General features: G+C 32.2%; 1 protein-coding gene across 1 annotated transcript; it reads right to left on the bottom strand.

Annotated features, from left to right (window-relative positions):
- Window positions 1–9206: 9206 nt before the first annotated feature.
- LOC136972311 (glucose dehydrogenase [FAD, quinone]-like) lies at window positions 9207–22946 on the bottom strand. Its single transcript, XM_067266867.1, has 11 exons — window positions 22838–22946; window positions 17249–17451; window positions 15429–15618; window positions 15211–15342; window positions 13200–13321; window positions 10748–10918; window positions 10508–10661; window positions 10268–10431; window positions 10014–10191; window positions 9646–9868; window positions 9207–9442 (listed from the first exon to the last, which is right to left on the bottom strand). The coding sequence occupies exons 1-11, from the start codon at window positions 22944–22946 to the stop codon at window positions 9304–9306; spliced, it is 1785 nt and encodes a 594-aa protein (XP_067122968.1). The 3' UTR covers window positions 9207–9303.
- Between the last annotated feature and the right edge of the window lie 1372 nt (window positions 22947–24318).

The following is a 24318-nucleotide window of genomic DNA, read 5'->3' as shown; positions in this document are numbered from 1 at the left end:
AAATAATCGAATTTATTTACAGCAGAGACGATCAGGCTGAATCAAATGATCAGCAGGATAAAGATTACCCCATAAATGTGTATGATTACTCTTTCTGTAGTAAAATCAAAGTTATTTGTGACTAAGATTGAGTTACTAACGATTTTTTAAATAATTAATTATGATTAATTTTTTGAAAACAAAGTCCTTCCCAAAAAGAGGAACCACCACTTATTAACTTTGTATTCCAGACATTACACTTTTGGCGACTGATTTTCCCTTTTAGGCTACTGGCCGCCAAACAGTCCTTTAAAAAGACAAACATATATCCAATTAAAAATATAAACATTTTTAAAAAACAGGAACTGGTGATGTAAGGTCGATATAAGTAACTCTAATTACAGGCAATGATGTGGTTGAGATCTAGTTTTTAAATACGTAGCGTGTTCTTTCCGTTTCTATTTATTTCAAATAAAAGTTTTATTAAGACATTTATAAATATTAGCAACATCACATAAATTTCATGTAATTTAAAAGTTAACTATTAGGACAATGTATTATTTATTATCACTATATCCACCATTATGAAAGCCTTTATAAATAATGTTAGTGTATGACTTCAGCCAACCATATGGGAATAACATTAAACTTATTTATTAGCACAACTTTTTAAAAACAAGTCAAGTTTTAACTAGAGATGTTACAATCATCCAGAATAGTCTTAATATATTTGAATTTCTTTTTTCCTTCTTAAATTTCTATTCTTTATTAGATTGCCACTAAATTGATTATGTCTAGTTCATCTCGATAAGATATAATTTGAACAACGTTGTTTTAAAAACAGGACCTATAAGTAGAACTAAAAATTATAATAATGCACAACTATATATATAATGCACAATTTAATATACACAATGCACAATGCTATATATAAATGCACAACTATATATAAAAATCATGTACTTTTATTCTCTTTTGTTTACTCGAATAATATTTTTTTGACATAACTAGTTTATTTAATATTTTTTACAATCGAGTTCATGCACTTGACATTTTAAGATATAAATTAAGATTAAATCTATCAAGGACACTTGATCTAAAAATTTCAACAAACGAGTGGCCATAAAAACAATAAAGAAAAAGCGCTTTTTTCTTGAACAAGTATGTTTTTAGCATTATTAACTTGACGTATTAATTTATACGCCATATTAATGCGAAGAATATCGTGAATAATGCTAACGATGTTGGTCCAATTCAATAATAAATTATTTTATATCATTAGCACAAATTGTTTATTTTACATTTCAAAGTAATACAGTATTTAAAAAGCAGTTATTTATTTACACTTCCAAAACTATAGGCTTACACGAAGAGAAATCGATGTTCTATAATCATTAAGTAGAAATTTCTACAGAATATTCTTAGTTTGAATTTAGTGTATATTTAGAATATTTCTTTATTTTAGAGACGCAAAATAAATACAGAACAAAAAGCAAGGGCATCCTCATCGAGCCATTCTCATGTTGTAACTTTCATGGGTTACTTCAAAACAAATACGAGGTAAATTTTAATCCTTTACCTTTGAATTATTGGTGATACTTTATGGTTCTATGGAGTAATAATTCTTATTTTTTAGTCTCTATTTCGTCTCCGTCTATATTGACGAACAGGACTTAACTAATTATTTACAAAATAATGAACGCCTTCGAGAAACCCAAGCCAAATTGATTGCTTCTCAAGTTGCTTCGACGATCATGTTTACTCATAATAGAGGTTACTTTCTAAATCTATTTATTCATTCATTTGGTCAAGAAATGTGAGTATATGATAAAATTTGTTTCTATCTTCGACAGAAATAATTGATGGAGACATCAGTTCAAATTACACCGTGCTAGATAACACCAAAGGAGCACATTTAATCGATTTCGGTCTCTGCACACTAAGTAGTGTATACTGCATAGCTTAATTTTCGTTGAACTGTAGAATTCTTATTGGTTGATTTTTAGTGATGTAACGAATAGTATATTTGGCCACAGCCGAATACCGAATATTCGGCTAGGAGCGTGTTCGAATTTAATCACGTCATTTTGTTTACACTCGTGTAATCATTATTTTTAGATTACTACTGCGATTGGTGGGCATTTGGAACCGTATTATATCAAATGTAAATCGGAGTCACCCCATTCGACATTTATCTATAAGAACTGAAAGTTGACATCAATTCATCATCCATTATGTAGATGATAATTTTGAATTTATTCACGATTAAAAAACAATGGTTAATATAAAAATGATTTTTTACTTGCTCAAAAGTTGAACAACAGAAATAAACGTTTTAAATACATGGTACTGTAGTTATACTTTTATACTGTATAATCTCTATTGCTAGAAAATCGAACCTGCCTTTATATTTTTGACAGTGAGAAACGTGAGTTTGATTTAAATTAATTTATTGTTAAGTTGTTGAACAATATAATTACATGATTCTTTAGTATCTTTATTTGTAAGATGTAACTACTTCAAAATAAATTTGCCGTTGTTATATGAAAATTAGTTCAGCTTTTCTTTGTACAATAAGTTGTGCCTTTATACTTATGGGTCGCACCTTAAATACCTACATTGCTTCCCAAAATTTAACCCCTAGGTCCTCGTTCTGGGAAGTGGAAATGTCACTCGATGATTTCGAGTGGCAGCTAAAGGGACTCTGGTACAATAAATATACAAACTTTAGCGTTTTCATAAGCTTATTCGGTTATTCATAAGATTATGGTGTTATTACAAATGTTTCTATAAAATGGCAATTCTATAGAAACATTCGTGGCAATTGTATAAAACATGGGATGTTTAATAAAATGGCTACAACTTAATATAAATATATTTTAAGTATGAATTGATTAAAAAGCACCGATATTCTATTTAAACTATTTGACAGGAATAGAGGAAAATATTACTCTCAATTAATTAACATTTAATGATGAATAATTTATCTCATTTTATCTAAATTTTTTTATTTACTGACGTAACTCTTACCGATATAATAATCTATCGCAATATTATAGTATCGGTACGTTTTACTAACAGATTTTTTTGCAATTTGAAAAAATTGTAGAGCTATAAATTCCCACTGTCGCTCTTTCGTTAATCTGGAGAACGGCATTTGATGAAATTCGATACAAGGTATGAAAACCTTAGGGGCAGGAGGCCCTGATTAAGAGAATGTGAACAATCAATGACGAATACGTATGGAATTATTTGATTAATATTGATTTCGAATATGCTCGGAATTAGGAATGTGTTTAAAAACACAGAATTTAAAATGTCTTCTAAATGCCTGCTGATGAGAGGCAAACAGATCCGAAACACAATATTAAAGTGTATGTGTTCAGGTGATTTAAATAAACAATATTGTTTCTGATCTGTAAGACCTAATTGCTGCATTCATAAATCCAGTATAATAAATCCTGTTAATTGATAAAGTATTAGTAGACGAGATAAGTTTAAATTTAAATGAGGATGTTTGTTCGTTTGTTGCTTTACACTTCTAGCCCGTTCGACTATTCTACGAAACTCGGCAGTTTTATTTACATTCTTCTAAGTTATGTAATATCCTACATCCCACCCGAAAATACTTATTGAATTTGTGTAAAACAATTTTTATCTACATTTAATTTGTTGATTTACACTTAGCGCTATCTGTTGCCGAAAAACTTAACAAAATCATAAACTAAATATAATTTTTACAAAACGTATATTACATTCACTGAGTTACTGCGACAGGTAGCATTTAGCACTTGTCACTCGAATTTTTTTCATTTCTAAACGATACTTTCTTAAAAATCTAATAAGTGCCCTCCAGTAGAGAAATGAATAAAACAACCGAACACCGGTAGTTAGTTTTTTGGGAAATTGGACATGGCCAGCGTGCAGTATTTTGGGTCTTCTTCTCTTTAATAACACCTAAATAGGTGCCATCTGTACATACAAATCTTCCTGGGTGGCATTTCCTTCGGCAGATCGCGTTGCCGTAACAAAATAAACAAAACTAATTATAGCGAGTGATTATTGTGATATCGTCACAATGTTCTCAATTCCTTTAGTGGTATTTAATAAGGTTTATCTTTTGTTAGACTAGATAAATAAAGCATTACTAAATCGTTTATATTTAATCATGCGAATAATAATTTATAAATCGAATCTATTCTGACGTTTAACGGGTAATTTTACGAATTACTTAAAGCATGACGTATAATCACAGTAGAAAAAATAAAAATTTATTATTACACTAGTAAATGAATTTTTTTAAATGTTAATGTTTTTATGTATTTATTTAGAATACATAAAACATTAATATCTAAAAAAAAGAAACAGAAATAATTATCGATAAAGAGTATTGATTAAATGTTTTAAAAATTCGTTGTTTTATTTTGCAATTTACTTGTTATAAATTATGAAAATATGTGTAAGTATCAAATATTAACTATTTGAATATTGTTTGTATGTTATTTGTGCTGCAACACATTATAAAAGATATATATACAATAAATTTTTTACATAATTATGCGAGGAAAAACATATAATTAAGTAATTCACATCACTTAGAACACTCTTTACGTAGAAATATTCTAATATTGAGTAAAATATAATATATACGTTACATTTCATCGCATTACATAATATTACATTATACTTGTACACTATAATATGTAGTACGTTCTTATAATTTTAGACTTTGTCTTTCGAAGAGTTAGCATTTGAAAACTCTAAGTTAAGAATAAATTAATTAAAATTAGATTATATAAAATAGTTACAGTGGCCTAGTTCTAAATTTAAAATTATTTAATCAGCAATTTTAATGATATTTGTCATTATCGGTTTAATACAAAAATAGAAATAGTTTCGTAAAACTTGCTTAGAACTAATTACGCATCTGTAAGCGTTAAGTAAACATTATCAGTTTGAATTTAATTATTATTCATGAGTATTGCAGGGTATCGAAAAATATACATTACAACATATACAAATTTAAGAAAACAATATGCATCGAAATATATTAATATATAAAAGGTATTTATATATTAATATTGTGTAACATGAAATAATAAATTATCAGTGGCGTGCCGTCATTCGAAGCGGCGGAAACGCTGCTTCCCTTGTATTTTCTAAAAAATAAATGCATATTATGCGATTATTTTCAAATAATGAAAATTAATATTTTATTATAACCGCATCATGTATCTTATTACGAATTTCTATACTACATGTGAAAAAAACGATAAGATTGTTATTGTATGTTCGAATATTAGTGGCAGAATGGAAGCGCTGTATTGTTAGCTTCCAAACAGCCAGATTATACTCATTCGCGCATGCGCTTTACAAAGCACCAACGTCACCCGGTTTAGCAGGTGGAAGCTACACACATATAACGCTTCCAATTATATCTAGGACCGGTCCTAGGCTGTTAGCCGCCTGCCTGTCATATATTTGGCCACCCTCGCCGGATAATGTGAATCAGGAGTAGATTTATAACTTAACCCAACCGATAAGAATTTACTGGTATGATGTTTTTATGATAGTTTTGTATGGTTGACAGGAGTTTTAAAAAATCCATTAAAATTTTTGATATTTTTATTCTGCTCTTCCATCTTATATTACTTACGGATTTCAATGTCAAAACCAGTGATATTACAATTTCATATGTCCCATCTATAAGGAAATGTAGAAAAAAAAGTGTAAAATCTTGTACAATATTAAAAAATTAACTATTACTTTGGCAGCATCATTTACAACTAAATTTAATGAAAGATGCATAAACTACAAAAATTAAGCTCTAGAATTTATTTTCGTTAAATTTACGATTTATGTATCCGTTGTCATAAAAATTTGTCTCTCCACTTCTTTCCCAGAGTTACAAATATTCGAGTACAAAGTGACCGGTTTCAACTTATTTGTACTTAAGAAGTTGTTAAATAATTAAAAAATTAGGGAATTGGAAAAATAAATAAAATTCTGCTGAAAGAGCCGGAATTTTACTTAAACGAAAGCTTATCCGAACCAATCTCTAGCCGGGTACAGTGCGGACTGATTTCTTCATAATATTAGATGTAATAAAGACAGAAATTTTTCCAGTTCAATGAGAGTGACCGAAAAGTTGTAAATTTTGGAAATTTCCGTGGACCCTGGTCTTAAAACGAGTTAGAAAACAAATGGCAGACAATCTATTAAGTTTAACATATTTAGATTTTTATAGCTATGGCGAGAAACGTTTAAAATGTACAACAACCTTGTGGCGTTTTTTGAGATATACGAGTGATGCGTCAAAAGAGGCATTTGACATTGACCGGTATCGACACCCTCGGGATTTGTCAGCCCACGTGCATGCACCTACCAGGACCGACTCTGATTCCATTCCATTAGTCACTCGTAGGGAGCCATTTGACTGAGTGGATTGTTTTTAGGTTTAAAAAGTAAAGAAGATTTTGTGTTATTTTTATGTACGTTTCTTTACAAAGCTATATTTAATTATAATTTTTAAAAAAGTATATTCATACAATTGAAGAATATTTTATACCGCGTACGTGTATGTACTGTACATCCACCACACATTTTATTTCACCAAGTAAGTTTTTATTATTTTATTTATAATTTTAGCTTTTATATCGTGGCTAGCGATTCAGAATGTAATTGTGATATTAAAAATACATTTAGAGAAGTTTACGGTTTTTACTGGCTTATCGAACAAACAATACGAATGGAACTAAGATCATCACTGACCAACAATAAACGGATTGCCCCTGGAAGTCGGCTTCTCACAAAACACAGCTTTGCTATCATGAAATGTCACGACACGCCACTGCTAGAATCGATTAATGTTATCGAAGAAAACCTTTCAAACAGCCGTAGCCCCTAAACTGCACACGTGCCAGGCTGTGATTGGCTCACGTACACTCAAACCTGTTTTTGTGCGATTTTTTATACGTGCAATGTATTTTGTGCAATTATTTTTAGTGCAGTGTACCAATTTGATTGAAATTCATATACCGCACACAAAAAATCACACAAAACAAATCGCACAAATAAAAAATCGCACAAAAACAGGTTTGAGTGTATTTAAGTGACTCGTACAACACGGAATTCATATAACACGGAACGCATCTACTGTGTTATAGGGTGTTCTACTGTACTAATAACGAATAAAATAGTCATTAAGTCTGACCCTACTGAAGATATGACATACGATTTCCTTTATCTTTCTACCGCCTTTAACCACTAAAATTTAATAGCATCGATCCCTCTAATACAAATATTTTCCTGCAAAATTTCAGAAATTTTCGACACAAAAGACATTAAGGTTCAGAGAAGGTGAACAAAATCGTCCCCCCATGCATGCTAACATCTATATATACATGCATGCTAACATCTTTTTTTTTTCTTTTTTGAATTTCTCGATGTGTCAAGTTTTCTTGAGTCAAAAATGTTGGGATGCCATTTTTTGACCGATCGCCATACCTTTCCTTTGTTATATATAACAGAGCCGAAAAAGTAAAAAGATAAAAAAAAAACAAACAAAACTAATACTAATTTTTACAACTTTTATTGCTGACTCCACACTAAAACTACTAATGAATCTTTTTTTAATTATACCTATCGAACAGCCAAACCGCAATGTAGGCTGTCAGATGGTGTGGACATACCCGACATATCCGAAACACACCAAATATAATGGGTCCGTTACGAGTATTACGGAGTTGTTCATCCGGATTTGATCCCGAGCCCCCATATTGGTGAGTTGACAAGGCCATCCAATAGTCAAATATTTTTATGGTTTGGAGTCCTTGAGTATTCGGCCAGTAGATGATGAAATTTACAGCAGAACCCAATATTATTTTAAGAAAGCAGTCAGAAATATTGCAATTTAACTTTTCTTCTTCATTGTAAATTTTTGTCTGTTTTTCTAAAAAATCTATTTCTAGCTTTATGTTACGAGTATTTGTCATTCCGTATTGTTGACATAATTTTTATGGCATGAAATGAAAAAAGAAGAGTACATCCATTCAAAGAATGATAAATATGCGATTACCAGAAGTGAGAGGAAACATGAATATGTACTGTACAGTACATTCAAGTAAATAACACTCACATCATATATCATATTCTGTGACTTAACAATATAAATCCTTTGTCTAAATATGGAAAATTTTTATTGCCTTGTGTAAAACAATTTCACGTCTCTAACACAAGAATTTCAAATATCAAAGAATGTGTTAAAACACTCAATACTGTAATCAATACAAAAGAATATGTTACATTTTAAAAATATTTGTTTCATTCTTTTATCCTATTAGAAATAATTTTATTTAAGTAGTGATTGGAAATAAAATAAAATAAACACAAATGTAAATTTTAAGAATTTTATTTAAATATTACAAACATTTTTGTTAAAATGTTTCATTAGTTTTGTATGAAAACATGTTGTATTTTAACATGTTTTCAATACATGTCAATAATAAAAGTAATTCATGACTTAACGACTTTTTATGCTTGAGAATAGATAATCATTTTAATACTTTTTTAAAATTTAAATTAACTAATTAAAATAATTAAATTTACAAACCAGCAATACATTATTAAAAGCCTTAACTCTTTCAAATATATTTAGAATAGTTTGGAGGAAGACGGGAGTAAGTAAAGTTCTTACGCATAGTTTCGATTCTTATGCTTGAAGACCTTTCAGAGCTTTGCAAGTTTTGAAAGATTTTGAATTAGATTGAACAGGTTATCGTCCTATAGAAATCATCGTAAAATTCTCGGATTTGAATTGTCTCTGAAGCGTTCGTTGCGGCACCGGATACTTTTGATGACTACTGCAATTGTCATTTCTCTTTCTTTCGTATTTTGCAATAATGCTTCCTTTTAACTTTCTCTACTGGTTTAGCACTTGTATTCGCGAACTATTTTGCAACGTTTAAAATATATAGTATCTGTGTAGCAAACAGCATAATAAAACCACTTTTCAATTCACTGAATAAAAGAAAATCATTTCTAACAATTGCTAATTCTGTTAATTAAATTGAACACTAAATCTTCTCTAACTTTCCGTGTTCATTTTGCACTAAATGTTGACTGGCACGAAACACGGTTGATATTTCTAACGCTGATCAACTTTAATAACCACTAATTAACTTAACTTAATAGATGTGCGCAGATTACTTGTTATTCATATATACACAAAAACATGCAAACGGCTATCCGTTCGATATCCCATGTCATGGAGAAGAACTGTCATTTTGTACATATTACAAGGTGCGCATCTTGCTCTAAACTACTCTAAAGCCAAAATCTCTTCTTTAGTATCATATCTGCAGCCTTTTCAGCGATCATGACGGTAGGTGCATTGAGATTTCCTGAGACAATATTTGGCATTATAGAAGCATCGACCACACGTAGACCAGAAACACCTTTTACCCTAAAAAGAGATTCAAAATGATATCAGTCATACATTCGTTGATAAAATAAAGTGATGTACCGAGATAAAAGTGTTCGATTACTGTGAAACTCGGTATACAAATATGCTTCGTACTGTTCTGATCAGATTTTCACTTCAAACAGTGTTACAAAGTCCTTAAAATCACTACCGCAAAACCTTATTAAATTAGAAAGACTAACTACCTTAATTCAGGATCCACAACAGTAGTTGGGTCATTTACTGCCCCCATCTTGCATGTTCCAGCAGGATGATATAAAGTAAGTGTCAGAGTTCGCGCAAAACATTCCAATTGTTCTTTGCTAAATCTGCGAAACCTTTTACAACCCGGCAAATTAGTAGGAAATAAACGAGAACCTAACTTTTTAAAAGGGAACGATTCGGCTAAACGCAATGCTGACTGCATACCTACATTGGTAATTCAGAAAGAAAAACGATGTTAAATTTACCGGAAGCATTATAGAGTTACAGAAGAATATTTTATTAAAACAATTTAATTTTAGTAGATAACGAAGTTAAAATATAATGTATTTAAATACATTAAAAGACTTACCACTGACTAATCTCAAAATATCTTCAGGATGCGATAAATAATTCGGTTGGATTATTGGATACTGATAAGGGTTGGCGCTTCTCAATTTTACGTATCCACGACTTTTTGGTCGTAACAAAGTACTATGTATCGTAAACGTATCGTCGAAATCGAATGGTCTAAAATACGAATTATACACCTGAAATATATTCCGTATATCAGTATTACTAATAAACATTTCAGAAATATGTTTAAAATATTTCGGAAAAACTAACTTCTGTTTTTATTCCGAATATTTCTTTCATAATTTTTCCACCGTCAGAAGCCAATCCTCCCGATAAGAAAGTATGTTGAATATCGGGATAATCGTCCGATGCGTTAGCATATTCAGTTTTTATGAACGCAACCGCTTCAATTGCCGAAGATAATATCCCCGGTCCTTTTCAAAATGTTATGTCATTGTTAGTTTCGCTCTTATGAGAAAGATAAAATGTGGATAATTTATAAATTCATACCAGTTCTAAGAAAAACATAACGAAAAATATCCTTTGGATTCAAAAATCGCAATAGAACAGAAGTAACGGGTACATCAACTAAACAATTTGTTCCCATAACGAAAGGATGATCTTGGAGATTTGAACCTACTGGCAGATCTGAAATAACAGGAATCTGACAAGAAAGAGATTAATATGATATGATTGTAGATTAAAAATAATCACATTTCTTCCTACGATTAATAAAAAAGAAATTATTACTTGAAGTTTCTCTAAATCTTTTTGCTGACCAATGCCGGATAACATTAGTAGTTGAGGAGAATTTATCGCACCTGCTGATATTATTATCTCTTTCCTTGCATTTACGATAAATGTCTGACCAAAGCGATCAAAAGTAACAGCTCTCGCCCTCTTGAATTTATCAAATATTATCTGTAAAAATGAATACCTAAGAATTATTATATTGACAAGTTAATATAGTGTACTATTTTAAATGCGATTGTTTTATGCGTTTTTTACTGCGTCATGCGAATGCAGACTAAGAAGGGATTTTTCGAAATTCCCCCCCCGCAGGAGAAGAGGGTTAAGGATTACCATGAAAACTTGGCTTCTACTGTACTATTTCAGACACGACTCTTTGCGTTTTTGCGGAAAATCGAACATCTTTTTAAACCCATCTAAAAATATCTTAATCAGCCTCGGAAGAAGAGGATCCGAATTCTCTGCACCCTGTGAAAACGGGTAAGATCGGCTATATAACTATAAAGGTTATCTTACGTAAGGATTTATCATACCGAATGACCAATCTAACACATTTTAAAAATTCTATATTCGTCTACTGTACACAGTTTCAAGAATATTTAAGATGTATTAGAGTAGAGTGGACACTTAATTTGATGAACTCTTACGTAAGATAACCTTTGTAAATATAAATGAAATACTATAATATGATATAGTAAAAGCTTCAGAAGTGCGATATAATCTTAATCTTAATCTTTGTTGTTATTTTTTGTTTGAGCAACGCCGGGCTCATATGCTAGTTATCTTATGAAAGGTTTATTCTGTCATGGAGCGAAATAATATAGTTTGAGCAAATAGTAATTAGCGGGTGAAAAACAGAACGGCCGGATGAACGAGCGGTAAGGTGACAGCCCTACCGATGTGTGGGACCCAGGATCGAATCCGAACGGATTTCCAGGAATTGTTTGAGGGATGCTCTGAGCGGTTATGTCAGTCTCCTCACCAACAAGATTGCCGTTTTGGGCCTGGACGAACCCAAATTGGGCTTTCTAAAAAAGACCCTCTTGTCCCCACAAGAGGGTCTTTTTTAGAAAGGAAGAAGGTCCCCTTCGAGTGGAAAGAGTTTTTTTTTAAAAAACAAGTTTGAAAAACAGTAGATATTCAAATGGCCGTGTGGTTAAAACGGAAGTCTATTGCTCTGGTGACCTGGATCGAATGTGGACAGGCCAAAATCCCCAGGAATTTTTTGAGGTGTTCTGTATGAATATGTCAGACCCCAACTCTCCTCATCCAGCCGTTCCTTTGTGAACCTAGCCAAACCCACAATGGACTAGATAAAAATAAAAGGCTTTCAGTTCTCCATAGGGAGGGAAAAGTCTAAAAAAATGTTGTTACATTTTCGTATGAAACAACGCGTGATTGTGATGTAAATATATATTTTCATTGTTTTTGGATTTGAACTTTTATATTTTAACAGTTGCAACTAAACATAAGAGAAATGTAACAAATAATGTCACTTATAATCTATATATATAATCGAGACGAGTTGATAATAATAATCAGCGCAGACAGTGGCGTAGCGAGGGGGTGCAAGGGGGTGTATCATGCACCGGGTGCCACTCGCAGAGGGGCGCCCAAATGGTCTTTAAGACAAACTATGTGTGTTTTTGGAGGGGGAGGGGGCGCCAATAAAGTGTCGGACGCCAGTTATGTTCGCTACTCCACTGAGCGCAGAACCCAAACGGTTAGGAGTTGAAAGTTAAAATTTGGTACACAGTTAGGGTACGTCACGATAATGTACACTAAGAAGGGATTTTTCGAAATTCCTCCCCACGGGGGAGAGGGACAAGATTAAGGCTTAACACTTCCATCAACAATGCAAGTGTTAACTAACAATGGAAGTGTTACGTAACAATGGAATTTTCAAGAGAAAGCGACGTGCAAGACGCAGGTGCAGTTTATTTGTTTTGCGGGAAATCGAACATATTTTTAGACCCATCTAAAAATTCTCTAATTAGTCCGGAAACAGGGGGATTTAATTCTTGCATTCTGTGAAAACAGGTAAGGTTGACTATAACGTAATAATCTTAGTCTTCGCTATCGTTACTTTTGCCCGAGCAACGTCGGGCCTACCTGCTAGTTTCAGATAAAATCTTAAAATGGTGGAATTTTGCACTATAAAGAAAGTTTTTTCTATCTTATTATATATATATATATAATGTATGAAAGACAACACAAATCTAGTTTGGCTACAAATATCGTATCCTTAGGAAAAAAAAAACAGATTTTGAGTGGTTCCATTATATTATATATATATCACTACTATTAGTATTAAAATAAAACTACTGAACTCGCGGAATGAAAAATAGTGGTTAGTAAGTATTTAAAATAATTACAGTGAAGTGGCAGCAACCCCCATCTGAGCTATTCAAAATAATGTACTGTAAATGTTAAAATTTTAAAATAGGTATACCTTAGTGACAAACGAAAAAAGTAAAATATGCAAATTAGGACGATGAAGAATAGGTTTTATGAACGCTTTGTTGGTACTACACCTTCTTCCATTTCTTAAAAAAGACTGAACGGGTGCAAAACCTAATAATCAAAGAAAAATATCCAAAAATGTAACATTAAATATAACCTGTAAAAAGACATTATTAAAAACAATGGAGTCAGAACTTTTTCAATCTTATGTATTGTACTTTCAAAAAAGTGAACGAAAATTTTAAAATTTTCTTTCTTTTCTGACTTTTAAGAGGACTATAAAGGAAACAACTCTAAAACATTTGTAAAAATGAAATAGAACTTTCTAAAAAAGGTCAAAAAACCAAACATGTATACAGAGAGAAAAAATATTTTTTTATTACTTAATGTTTATCCCTAAATTCATTTCGCCGTTTTTTTCGGCCTCTTCAGTAGGGTTTTTAACTACAAATATAAGAAATACAAATTCAAAAAATGCACAAAACATAAATTTCAATCACGATTTCTTACCGGCTGTTTACAGTCTCTATACCCGACAAGCAAGGGCGTCGCCAGCCAATGGGCCGGGGGGGGCAACATGATATAAATTGATAGAGGATATGAATTATTAACATTTGAATTTATATGTTAAATTTTGGGGAAATTTTTATAAGTATCTGAAAAATTCTAAGTATTTAAAAAAAACATGAAATAATTAGTGATGATAAAAGTTATTTTTATTATAGAAAAGATATGTCACTTTATGATTTAAAAATATTATATTTATTACAAATGCATGGCATCGTTTTCACATTCAACATAAACACGCATAGGTGTGCGTTTCAGGTCGCATCGCGCGGGAATTATAAATCGGGCAATAAATGACTTAGCATTTAAATAATTTTTTTCGCATGTCTAGGGAGAGGCAACTGCCCCTCTGCCCCCCTTTGGCGACGTCCTTGCCGACAAGGTTTACCCAGCATTCCGCTGGCAACACGCCATTATTCAAATTAACAGTATTATTTTGCATAGCGATCGTAAAGTGTTCCTTGTTTTCTTTTTACACAATTTGTTTCTTTATATACAATTTTAACATTAATAACATCAATATTGCAATTATAAGCGTTACAATGCAAAAATACCGGTGAAGTATTAACTTTGTGTCTTATTGCAGCAAGATGTTCGGATAGTCGAACTTTCAACTTTCTTTTTGTTTCTCCCACGTAGAAACTTAGATTTCTACATGTGCATTGCAGTGTATACACCACTCCTTCTTCCAACGGACCCTTTATATTAATATTGCCCATTTTCATCAATTCCGAGCGGAATGCTGGGTAAACCTTGTCGGGTATAGAGACTGTAAACAGCCGGTAAGAGATCGTGATTGAAATTTATGTTTTGTGCATTTTTTGAATTTATATTTCTTATATTTGCACTTGAAAACCCTACTGAAGAAGCAAAAAAAAAACGGCGAAATGCATTTAGGGATAAACATTAAGTAATAAAAAAGTATTTTTTCTTTCTGTATACATGTTTGGTTTTTTGACTTTTTTTAGAAAATTCTACTTCATTTTTACAAATGTTTTAGAGTTGTTTACTTTTAAGTCCTCTTAAAAGTCAAAAAAGGAAGAAAATTTTTAAATTTTCGTGCACTTTTTTGAAAGTACAATACGTAAGATTAAATATAACCGCTTATACTAATTATAATTTTAAAAGACATTTAAGTAAAACATATATTTAAATATTTTAAGCTTAATTTAAAATATTAATTATTGAAATTTATTCTTGTACTAACAACTCTATTCATTGTCATACTATGATGTTTTACTAAGAATATAATGTATTTTATATCACTGATGTTGTTATTATTATTACGCCAAACTTTTATTAATGCTCATTTGGCTGAATGTAGGCCTATTTTATTTTGGTTTTTCATATTCGATTTTAAATTGGTGTAAAAAATAATACTTTCATAAATTATTTTTTTTCAAAATCGACAATTTAGTTAAAAATGTACGAACCTGTTTGCGTTGCACCATTCACATCTACAATTTGATATCCCGAAGATTTTCCAGCTTCTAAAAATGCTGTACGAAGAACAGTAGAATACGAAGGTGTCGATATTGTTAGGTATCCACCAGAAGCATGAAAACCTTTAGTAAAACAATTATTAACAATTGTAAATGTTATACAAAATAATCACATAAATAATAACACTAAAAATTAAAATCGGTGTTACCATTTTGTAAAAGATTCGTATCTGTATTGTCTTCGTATTTAAGAAAATATGGGAATACGTCTTTCCAACTCCATCCAAAAGCACCGTTTTTGGCCCAATTATCGTAGTCTTTATGATTGCCTCTCGAATAAATCATGTTGTTTAAAACACTGGAACCTCCTAATACTTTTCCTCTGGGCCATCGCGATTGCTAGTTTTAAGAGTAGAAAAAGAAATTTTCAATTTAGAGTACCACAATAAGAATATAAAACGTCTTCACAATTAAACTTTATCATAGAAATGCATGATTAAATAATAAATGTGAGGATTATTTCATAAGTGATGGCAACTATTTTTGCTTCGAAAACTGTAACAGATTTTTAGAAGAAAAACTACAAATGTAAACTGTGTTATATTACAAAATTAAACATGCAAAATGCAAAATTAAACTGCAAAGCGGTGTTATAAAGAACTACTAAAAGTTGAAGGCAGTAATGCTCTCCCATATCAAAAGGTTTCATATTGGTGCAAGTACTTTTAACATTAGTGATATTGAACGCGAAGATGAACAACGCAGCGGGTGTCTACATGCATTAATTACAAATTTGTCAATTGTAGCCGTTGTGCATTGCTTTGATGTTGGAACTACGCTAATTTATCAACTAAGACAAATCATACTGTCTATACAGTCAATTACATTCTTTTAGTAGTATTGTATACAATAAATTCAGGATGAAATGGGTCATACTAAGCTTTCAGCGTTATATTTTTAAAAATATTTTTATTTTTTGTGTCTACGTGTTGAAGTTGATCAGTCTGGTGAGCGAAAATGTGAGCCCATGTTTAAGACTGATTATGATAAATCTATCGCCGACATGTCGTCTTATTCAAAAACACGTCGATAAAATTTGTCGGCGATTAAAACGTTTTGCCTGCCACCAGTGGCCAAGTGGTGTTCGTTCCTTGAACACTGGGAGTTTGGTCGTGGGTTCGCGCCTCGCTCGCACGGGCTGGATACGTGAAACTTTCCCGGGTTTTCTCCATGTCTGTAACGCCTAAATAAGGACCAGTTTCTTTTAAAAGACCTCCCGGAAGGCAACCCCTCTAAGCAGATCGCCAAAGTGTTGCGTTGTCATAACTTATACGATTAAAATGTTTACATAACGGCCAGGAATAAGTTTAGTAATAATTTCTTCTAAGCCTTACGTGCAAAAATTCTTGCTTTATAGAGTTTCTTTCGAACAACACATGAACTTCACCACTTCTCGGATGTTTTTCATTTCATCGTCAATTCCTGAAAAGTAGCAATTCGATCTTTTCGACTCAAACTGCAAAGAATTTTGTTATCCTTTGACATTGATACATGTAGTAGATAAAGTATCCATGTTTCCGAACATCTGAAATTTTGCGATATTGCGACTAACGGAAACGGTTCAGTCTCTAAGCGATTTGAGTCATATTCAAACCAAAATTTGGATGCATTTCTTCCTTTTAGGTGTGAATCACACATCTTGGGATATTGTATAGTTAATTCACAACACAACGTTTACAAGTTCGAACAGCTCACAGTAGAGCTGTCATCAAAATAAGTTTACAATGTGTCATTTTTATCAGTAGATGAAGTAATACTGTACAATATGGATCATACAATTCATTATAACGAGATACGCTATGAAGGTTCAACATTTCATAACCATTATTTAAGGTATTATGTTCATTAACTCTGGATTTATTAAAATATATTCTGTAGGCGACCACTACTTTAGTACACCAGTGTAATGAGTTATGATATGCAAAAAGACAGGCCGAATAAAATAATTTTTCGAAAACGTGGAACTTACTTGTCCTTTTAGACCAAAGCACGCGTATTTCTGTGGTTCAGTCAGGTAGGCCCAATCAAGGGTCGACATTTGTAAAAGAGAGGTGGAAGCAGGATTATCACTAATTATGTTTTCGTCGCTCCCAGCTTCTAGTACTAAAACGCTATTTTGAGGATCTGCAGATAAACGATTAGCCAAAACCGAGCCAGCTGATCCACCTCCTACTGAAATATAAATAAATATATACGAAATTTATATTTACAAATTTTTAAATGAAACGTTTACAATTAATTTTGAAATTTGTTAGAATACATAAAATTATGCTCTTCAAAATTAACGAATTCCGAGTGCAGTTGCTTGTGATAATCTATTTTAATCACTCTAATAATATTACGCCTAAATAGCTGCAAAATGAATATAATAAGTTAGTAATTTTTCGAAAATTTTTCATAAAATGGATAAAAAACATAAAGATGAAAAATTATGAAAATAATACTAATAAATCAATATTTTCGTTTGTTTTTTCTACGAAGGTGTGTCGCCAATGGCAGATCCTGAAATACCCAAAGGGAGAGCAAACTGAAAAATTAGAAATATTTAAATAATTAATAAGTACCTATTATTAATACGCACAAAGTTTGTAGACAGACGATAAACCAAATTTGCTATCGTAAATGTTTTTAAAAACAATGTTTGAACTTCGAACAAATAAATTCAAATCTTGTTGCAGATGGAAGAGCTTAAGACCTGTAGCCCTCCCCTTTGTATCTGCCACTGTAAGTCGGTAAGATGATCACGCCATCGTTCTCTATCTTTGATTTATACACTTTTAATCCAGCCAGATAGCGTAATAATGAGGCGCGATTGCCACAGTGGATATCAACAGAGCGAATCACGAAGAAGTCAAGTACTGATTTGGCACGAATAAAAATCACTCGTGTGGATTAAGGGATAAATATGGGTACTGGTGCGCGTGATATTCGTTACGCGCTACTTGATTAAGAGATAACGGATATTGAGTAGATAATTACTAATTAGTATTGAGTTCAATTTGCTGCGAAAGTGGGTAGAATGGATTTTTCTAGCTTTCTCACTACCAGTTGACAGAGAGTCATGCTGCCGCGCTTCACTTTGTTGCTGGAATAAACCGCCTTCGAAGGAGGAAAAGGAGGTATAGCAAATTGAAAACACTAACTCTTTACCTAAGAGATTTCCTGCGTTCGGGACATGCGTAAGGAGGAAATCAAGTAACGTTTTAAAACACAGTTGCAAGTTAATTAATAGAAAATGTATGCGAAAGTCACGTGACCGGAAATGCGGTATTCACATGATAGTATATCGAGCGGGATGACCAGTATATTTCTAGCAACATCTAGCTTTTTATCCTCGCCTAGATCGCGAGTTTCCATGTGAAGAGGGACTGGGATGGAAGAGGAATAAAAGAGACAGGATGCTCACTATGCTGCTAAGTTAACATAAAACAACCAACAAAACAGTGGCGTGCCGTTATTGGAAGCGGTGGAAGCGCTCTTCCACCTTCCAATAACCTCTCCTTGTAGTTTCTAAAATATAAATTTTCATATTTTAACGTACTTTGAATTAATTAAAATTAATATCTTAATATAATTGCATTATGTATCTTATTACAAATTTCTATGCTACATGTGAAAAAAAACGATAAGATTGCTATTGTATATTCGAATATCAGTGGCGGAATGGAAACGCTTACGAGACAGCTTCCACGGCGAGAATAACTGAATGGTGTAAAGCAGCCAGAGGGCATTGGCGCATGCGCTTCACAGAGCACCGACCTCAGCCGGTTTATCTGGTGGAAGCTATTAGAATCTTTAGAATTTTTATCACTTTTAGATGTTAATAATTTTAATATTATGAAAAACAATTTTTTCAAGCATGTTTTAATTCTATAAATAAAGTAAATTTTATGGGAAATTTTTTGATTTATCTAAATTACGTAGTGAATCGCAATATTCATATTTGTGTCCGGACTACATTGACAAGTAACTCTTAAACATAAAACATATTATAATTAATGTCGATCCGAACAAAGACGTACTAAAAGAATTATATGATTTAATATCATTAATATTTACGTTACCATTTACCGGTGGGTCTGCTGAGCGAAGTTTTTCGACCACGAAGCAAATTCATACATTGGCCAAGAACACTCGTTCGGAGGAAAGATTGTCGTCGCTAGCGTTGCTTTCGATAAAAAAAAAAGCTTTTAAATACGTTGATGGAGTCGACGATCAGCGACTTTTATAATAAAGTAATTAACGACTTTGCGGAAAAATCGCCGAATAGAATTAGTTTACAAAAAATTAAAAAAACGAATTTTTCTATCATTGTTTGTATCGTATCAATTTGTATTATGTATGTATTGTTTGTATTTTAAACTAAAATACATAAATTGTTTATTTTTGTCATTTCCGGTATTTGTTTAAAACTTTTATGGAAATGTCATGTACCGGACGGGTCTGACCCGTCACGAAAGTCGCGAAAAAACGGTTAATTTAGAGAAAAATTTATTAGTTTAAAAAACAGGTAAAAGTCGTTTGTAGTCCGACACCCATTGTTTACATCAAACTGCCATGCAGAAACCGTAAATTGCGGAAGGAAGTCGTACTATGATCGGTGGAAGATCGAATTCGTCTTCGATTTTGACTTTTCTCGAGCTCCAGGTAAGAGTCTCGTTACGTTTAGTAACGAGGGACCAACCACTCGGGGGAGCGTGATTAAGGTAGAACGACCAATCAAAATGGATGAAAGAAAGAACGGAGATTAATGTAATCTCCGACAATCGAGGACATCTGGCACTCGGTTAACGTTCCGAATAACCAAAACGCCGTGTGTCAACGCGCAAAAAAAAAAAAAATTTCGTCTCTTGTACTAACCTGTAACCCGTGCCACTTCGGACTTAGACCGTGTCCCCGACGCCAACAAAGGAAGTCTCCCCGTGCCCTACAGACTTGTCAACGCCACTGTCCCGGGGCCACCTTCGATCGACCATCAAAGAACCACATCGACGCCCAGGATGTCCGAACGGCTGTTTGTGCTAAAGCAAACTATTTTGTACATAGTGTATGTTTATTTTATGTTTATTTTTGTCGATTTTTGTCAGATACGTCTCTTCCGCCACCACGCAGTAAGAATGGACCCTAGGCCATCACTGACGCGCAATTAACTGAGTGCCCCTGGAAGTCGGCTTCTTACAGAAACACAGCTTTCCTCTCATCAAATGTCACGGCACGCCACTGCAACAAAGTATTTAAATTTAAGTAACTAACATCGATGACGTTTAAAAACATAATATCTAACACATTTACGGAAAAATGCTTGACCCACGTCTATCCACTATTTAATGCATTTATCCGGAGAGAGAGAGAGAAAGTTTACGATAAAATCGCGCGTTGGACAAATTCTTTCTGACTTGCTTCCTAAAAGCGTCCTTGAGGTTCTTCTGACAGTGAGAGAACATTCATTGATGCATTCCCTCGCAAAATGTTCACCAAGTCCTTGGAATACAATTCTTCGGGTGTACAAATAAGTCGGTAGATCTTGATCGAGAGGACAGGAATGTTCTGCGACTACTCGGGAGGAGAGGACCTTCTGGAAAGCGAATTGGGCCAACCCAAATGAAGTAAGGCAAGAGAGACCTTACTTCATTCGGTCTTTTCTCACGTACCAGGAAAAACCTAAATTTAGTAAAATCGAATAGAGAAATTATTATTAAATTACAGATTTTTCTTGTCAAACTTCCTTAGATGAGTCAAACTCAGCAGATGATGTGTTATTTCGAAAGGAAACGTTATCAAGAGATGAACGTCCCTGTTGACTTTCCAAGCTGAATTTTTAGCTTCTGTTAAACTTTATAAAATTTAATAGTTGAATTAAATTAAAAATACTATTTTGAAGTCTTACAAGTAGGTACTCTCATAGTCCATTGTCGTGGTTGTTTCGTCTTGCATTAGGCTAACATTGTTGAGATCTGCTAATTGCCCTGAGCTTGAGATGGAGAAGCAGTATGCTGCAGACATAGTGTTAATGAAGTATTTGCAGGCCGTTTTTCTTTAGGAAGGTTGATGAATGACATTTTCCAACACTGGTCAAAACCATTTACTATTCATGGGTTTTTGCGAACGACAACAGTCTCGTGAATGCTGGGACTGAATCCGCCTCAAGTACGCTCAGAGTTAGAAAGCTTCTTGATCCACTTACTGTGGCTGAGAAGAAAATTCACACTTTGTCTTTCAAACGTATGCTTGCATGGCGTTAACATACGTTGTTCTTTTCTCTACTACCATGTGTTTGTTGTTGTCCGCTCTGTTAAGGGTGATGTTATCTTAATCATGTTTTCGTGTAACTGATGTTCTTACAGTTGGTTGCATCTTTACTGTTAGTGTTTTCTAACTTAATTGCCGCATTCCATCTGAAGTAGCAATTTTAAAACGGAGGTACGCGTACCCCCAGGATACGCGCATGGTAGTTTAGGGGTATGCGAAAAAAAAAAAAAAAATTAAAAATGATGGATATACTATAAGAATATTTGGATTCTGTATCAAGGCCTTTGGCAACGTCACGGCACTCGATGCTCAGTTTTAAATAAAAATATAATTATATTATTATTATATTTATCTGTCCTTTCTCACAATTTTTAATTAAAATTTTTTTACATATAATTGCAGTGCAGTACAGTGCTGTATAATTGACCAAGACACCACTGTTTGACGAACACTCGAAATAAAACTTAGCAAAAATTGGAAATAAAATTACGGAAAATGGGATGCCAGGAGGTAGGCAAGTCGCAACTGCTGATCTGCAACCACAATCACGCTTCTAAACTTTTTTTCACATCTGGGATGACGGAAAAAATATTTCCCTCTATATGTGGAATAAAAGCTGAATCCAGTTGCAAAATTTCTTTTACCCTTGGAGGCACTACGAGTTGGTTAATTATCTAGCTTATGAACTGTGTTTCTGTTAACTTTGGCCACCAAATAAACGTAATACGTTGGAAATGACAACAGAAGAAATGAAACTTTTCAATTTTAATTTCGGTTTTAGAAGTGAAGTAATTTACTTTTTTGTGTAGGTGAATTGAAACTTAAAATTTATAAACATGACGGTTATTAATCGTAAATTAACCGTTATCATTTAGCGAATTGTTCTTTAAACAATTTGAATTTGCGCGTGATTGACGTAGAAATGCACGTTTAAAAATTCCACCAACCAGTTGCTTTACTTTCCCAGCAACATTGTAGGCGCCAGCTGTTGGATGATATTTTATTTAAAAACTTTCTATATTTTTAATTATTATAAAATGCAAAAATACTTAATTTTGAGGGTAGAGGTGGGTTTTAAAAAAATTGTAATCTATTAAAAAGTAAAATCGTTATTATCATTTACAATATTTTTATAAAACTCATCCCTATCCTCAATATTGAGTTTTTTTGCCATTTTATGATAGTTAAAAATATAAAAAAAAGTGATTTAATAAATGGCGGCACAAAAATTTTAAATGTTGCCGGGAAAGTTGAGCAACTCCTTGGTGGTTTATTTATAATTGGATAATAATTTAATAATTTTACTTACCAATGATATAGTCGTATTCACTGCCTATAATCTTCGTCTTATCCCTAACGATGTCGAAGAATCTGAAGAATAATATAAGAAACATCGGTGTAGCTCGAATCAAATTCATTACTAAATTTCGAATCTGTCGTTCACTTTACTTTTAATTAGAACGAATAAAACAGAGTGTATGTATATATAGGCCTATATAACAAAATATCCAATGCTAGAGCAATATGTACTTGCTTTACAAGTGTCCTTGTTACATATAATCTTAATTTATATCTTAAAATCTATCTTAAAATCTTAGAAATATTAAAAAAGTAGTTATGTCAAAAAAAAAACATTATTCGATTAATGTAAAAAAAATTCTTCAGTTTTATATATAATTAGTTGTGAATTATTATAATTTCTAGTTCTACTTATAAGTCCCTTTTTTAAAACAACGTTGTTTAAATTATATCTTATCGAGATGAACAAGACAAAATCAATTTAGTGGCAATCTAATAAAGAATAGAAATTTGAGAAGAGAGAAAAAAATTCAAATATATTAAGACTATTAACTCAAGTATTAACTAGAGATGTCTAGTTAATTACTCTAGTCTCTAGTTAATACTTGAGTTGTTTTTAAAAAGTTGTGCTAATAAATAAGTTTAATGTTATTCCCATATGGTTGGCTGAAGTTATACACTAACATTTTTTATAAAGGCTTTCATAATGGTGGATATATTGATAATAAATAATACATTGTTCTTAAGGTTAAGTTTTAAATTACATGAAATTTATGTGATGTTGCTAATATTTATAAATGTCTTAATAAAAACATTTATTTGAAATAAATAGGAACAAAAAGAACACGCTACGTATTTAAAAACCAGATTTTAATCGCATCATTGCCTGTAATTCGGGTTACTTAAATCGACCTATTTTTTTGTACAGGAATCATCATTCTCGTTTATCATCGTCGCATCTTTTTAAGTACGAAAAACATATTTATATGTAATAATGTATATAAGCAAAGATATATACAGTGAACACATGCTATTTTATATTTAATACAATATTTTCTTTATTTCTGTAAGAATCATATTTTTATTTAGCAGATAATTACTGTAATTACAAAAAAAATCTTTGTTTCTCGAAAGCATATTAAGAATTCAGAGCTATAACTAATCTATTTGCTTATCTCATACTTGAAGAAATGTTCAATAAATCAAGAAATACAACAAAATAAAGAACTTCTGTAATTAACGGAAGTTATATATTTAATAATCATCAGATAAACAGAAGAAAATTTATTTATCAATAAAAAGATTGTAAAGCAAATTTAAACAATCACAGTAAAATAGGTAAAGGTTATAAACATTCCCCTTGGCATTTGAATTGCACAGAACATGATTGCATGATAAGTAGAAATAATGTCAAGATATTACATTTTCGAAAAGATCTATATAGAAGACGTTTTAAGGAATATATTGAAATAATACCAATTCAGGTAAGCC

Source organism: Centruroides vittatus, unplaced genomic scaffold (assembly GCF_030686945.1).
Source record: "Centruroides vittatus isolate TY-2023 unplaced genomic scaffold, ASM3068694v2 contig_290, whole genome shotgun sequence".
Taxonomy (NCBI): Eukaryota; Metazoa; Arthropoda; class Arachnida; order Scorpiones; family Buthidae; genus Centruroides; species Centruroides vittatus.
This window is presented reverse-complemented; position numbering and strand designations above follow the sequence as displayed.

Excerpts from the sequence above, each read along its gene's own strand:
- LOC136972311 (XM_067266867.1), bottom strand. The coding sequence starts at position 22,946 with ATGAATTTGATTCGAGCTACACCGATGTTTCTTATATTATTCTTCAGA. Across the intron at positions 15,619-17,248 it reads GCTTTGGTCTAAAAGGACAA|CAATCGCGATGGCCCAGAGG; the intron begins GTAAGTTCCACG and ends TCTTAAAACTAG. Across the intron at positions 10,432-10,507 it reads TTATGTTTTTCTTAGAACTG|GACCGGGGATATTATCTTCG; the intron begins GTATGAATTTAT and ends CATTTTGAAAAG.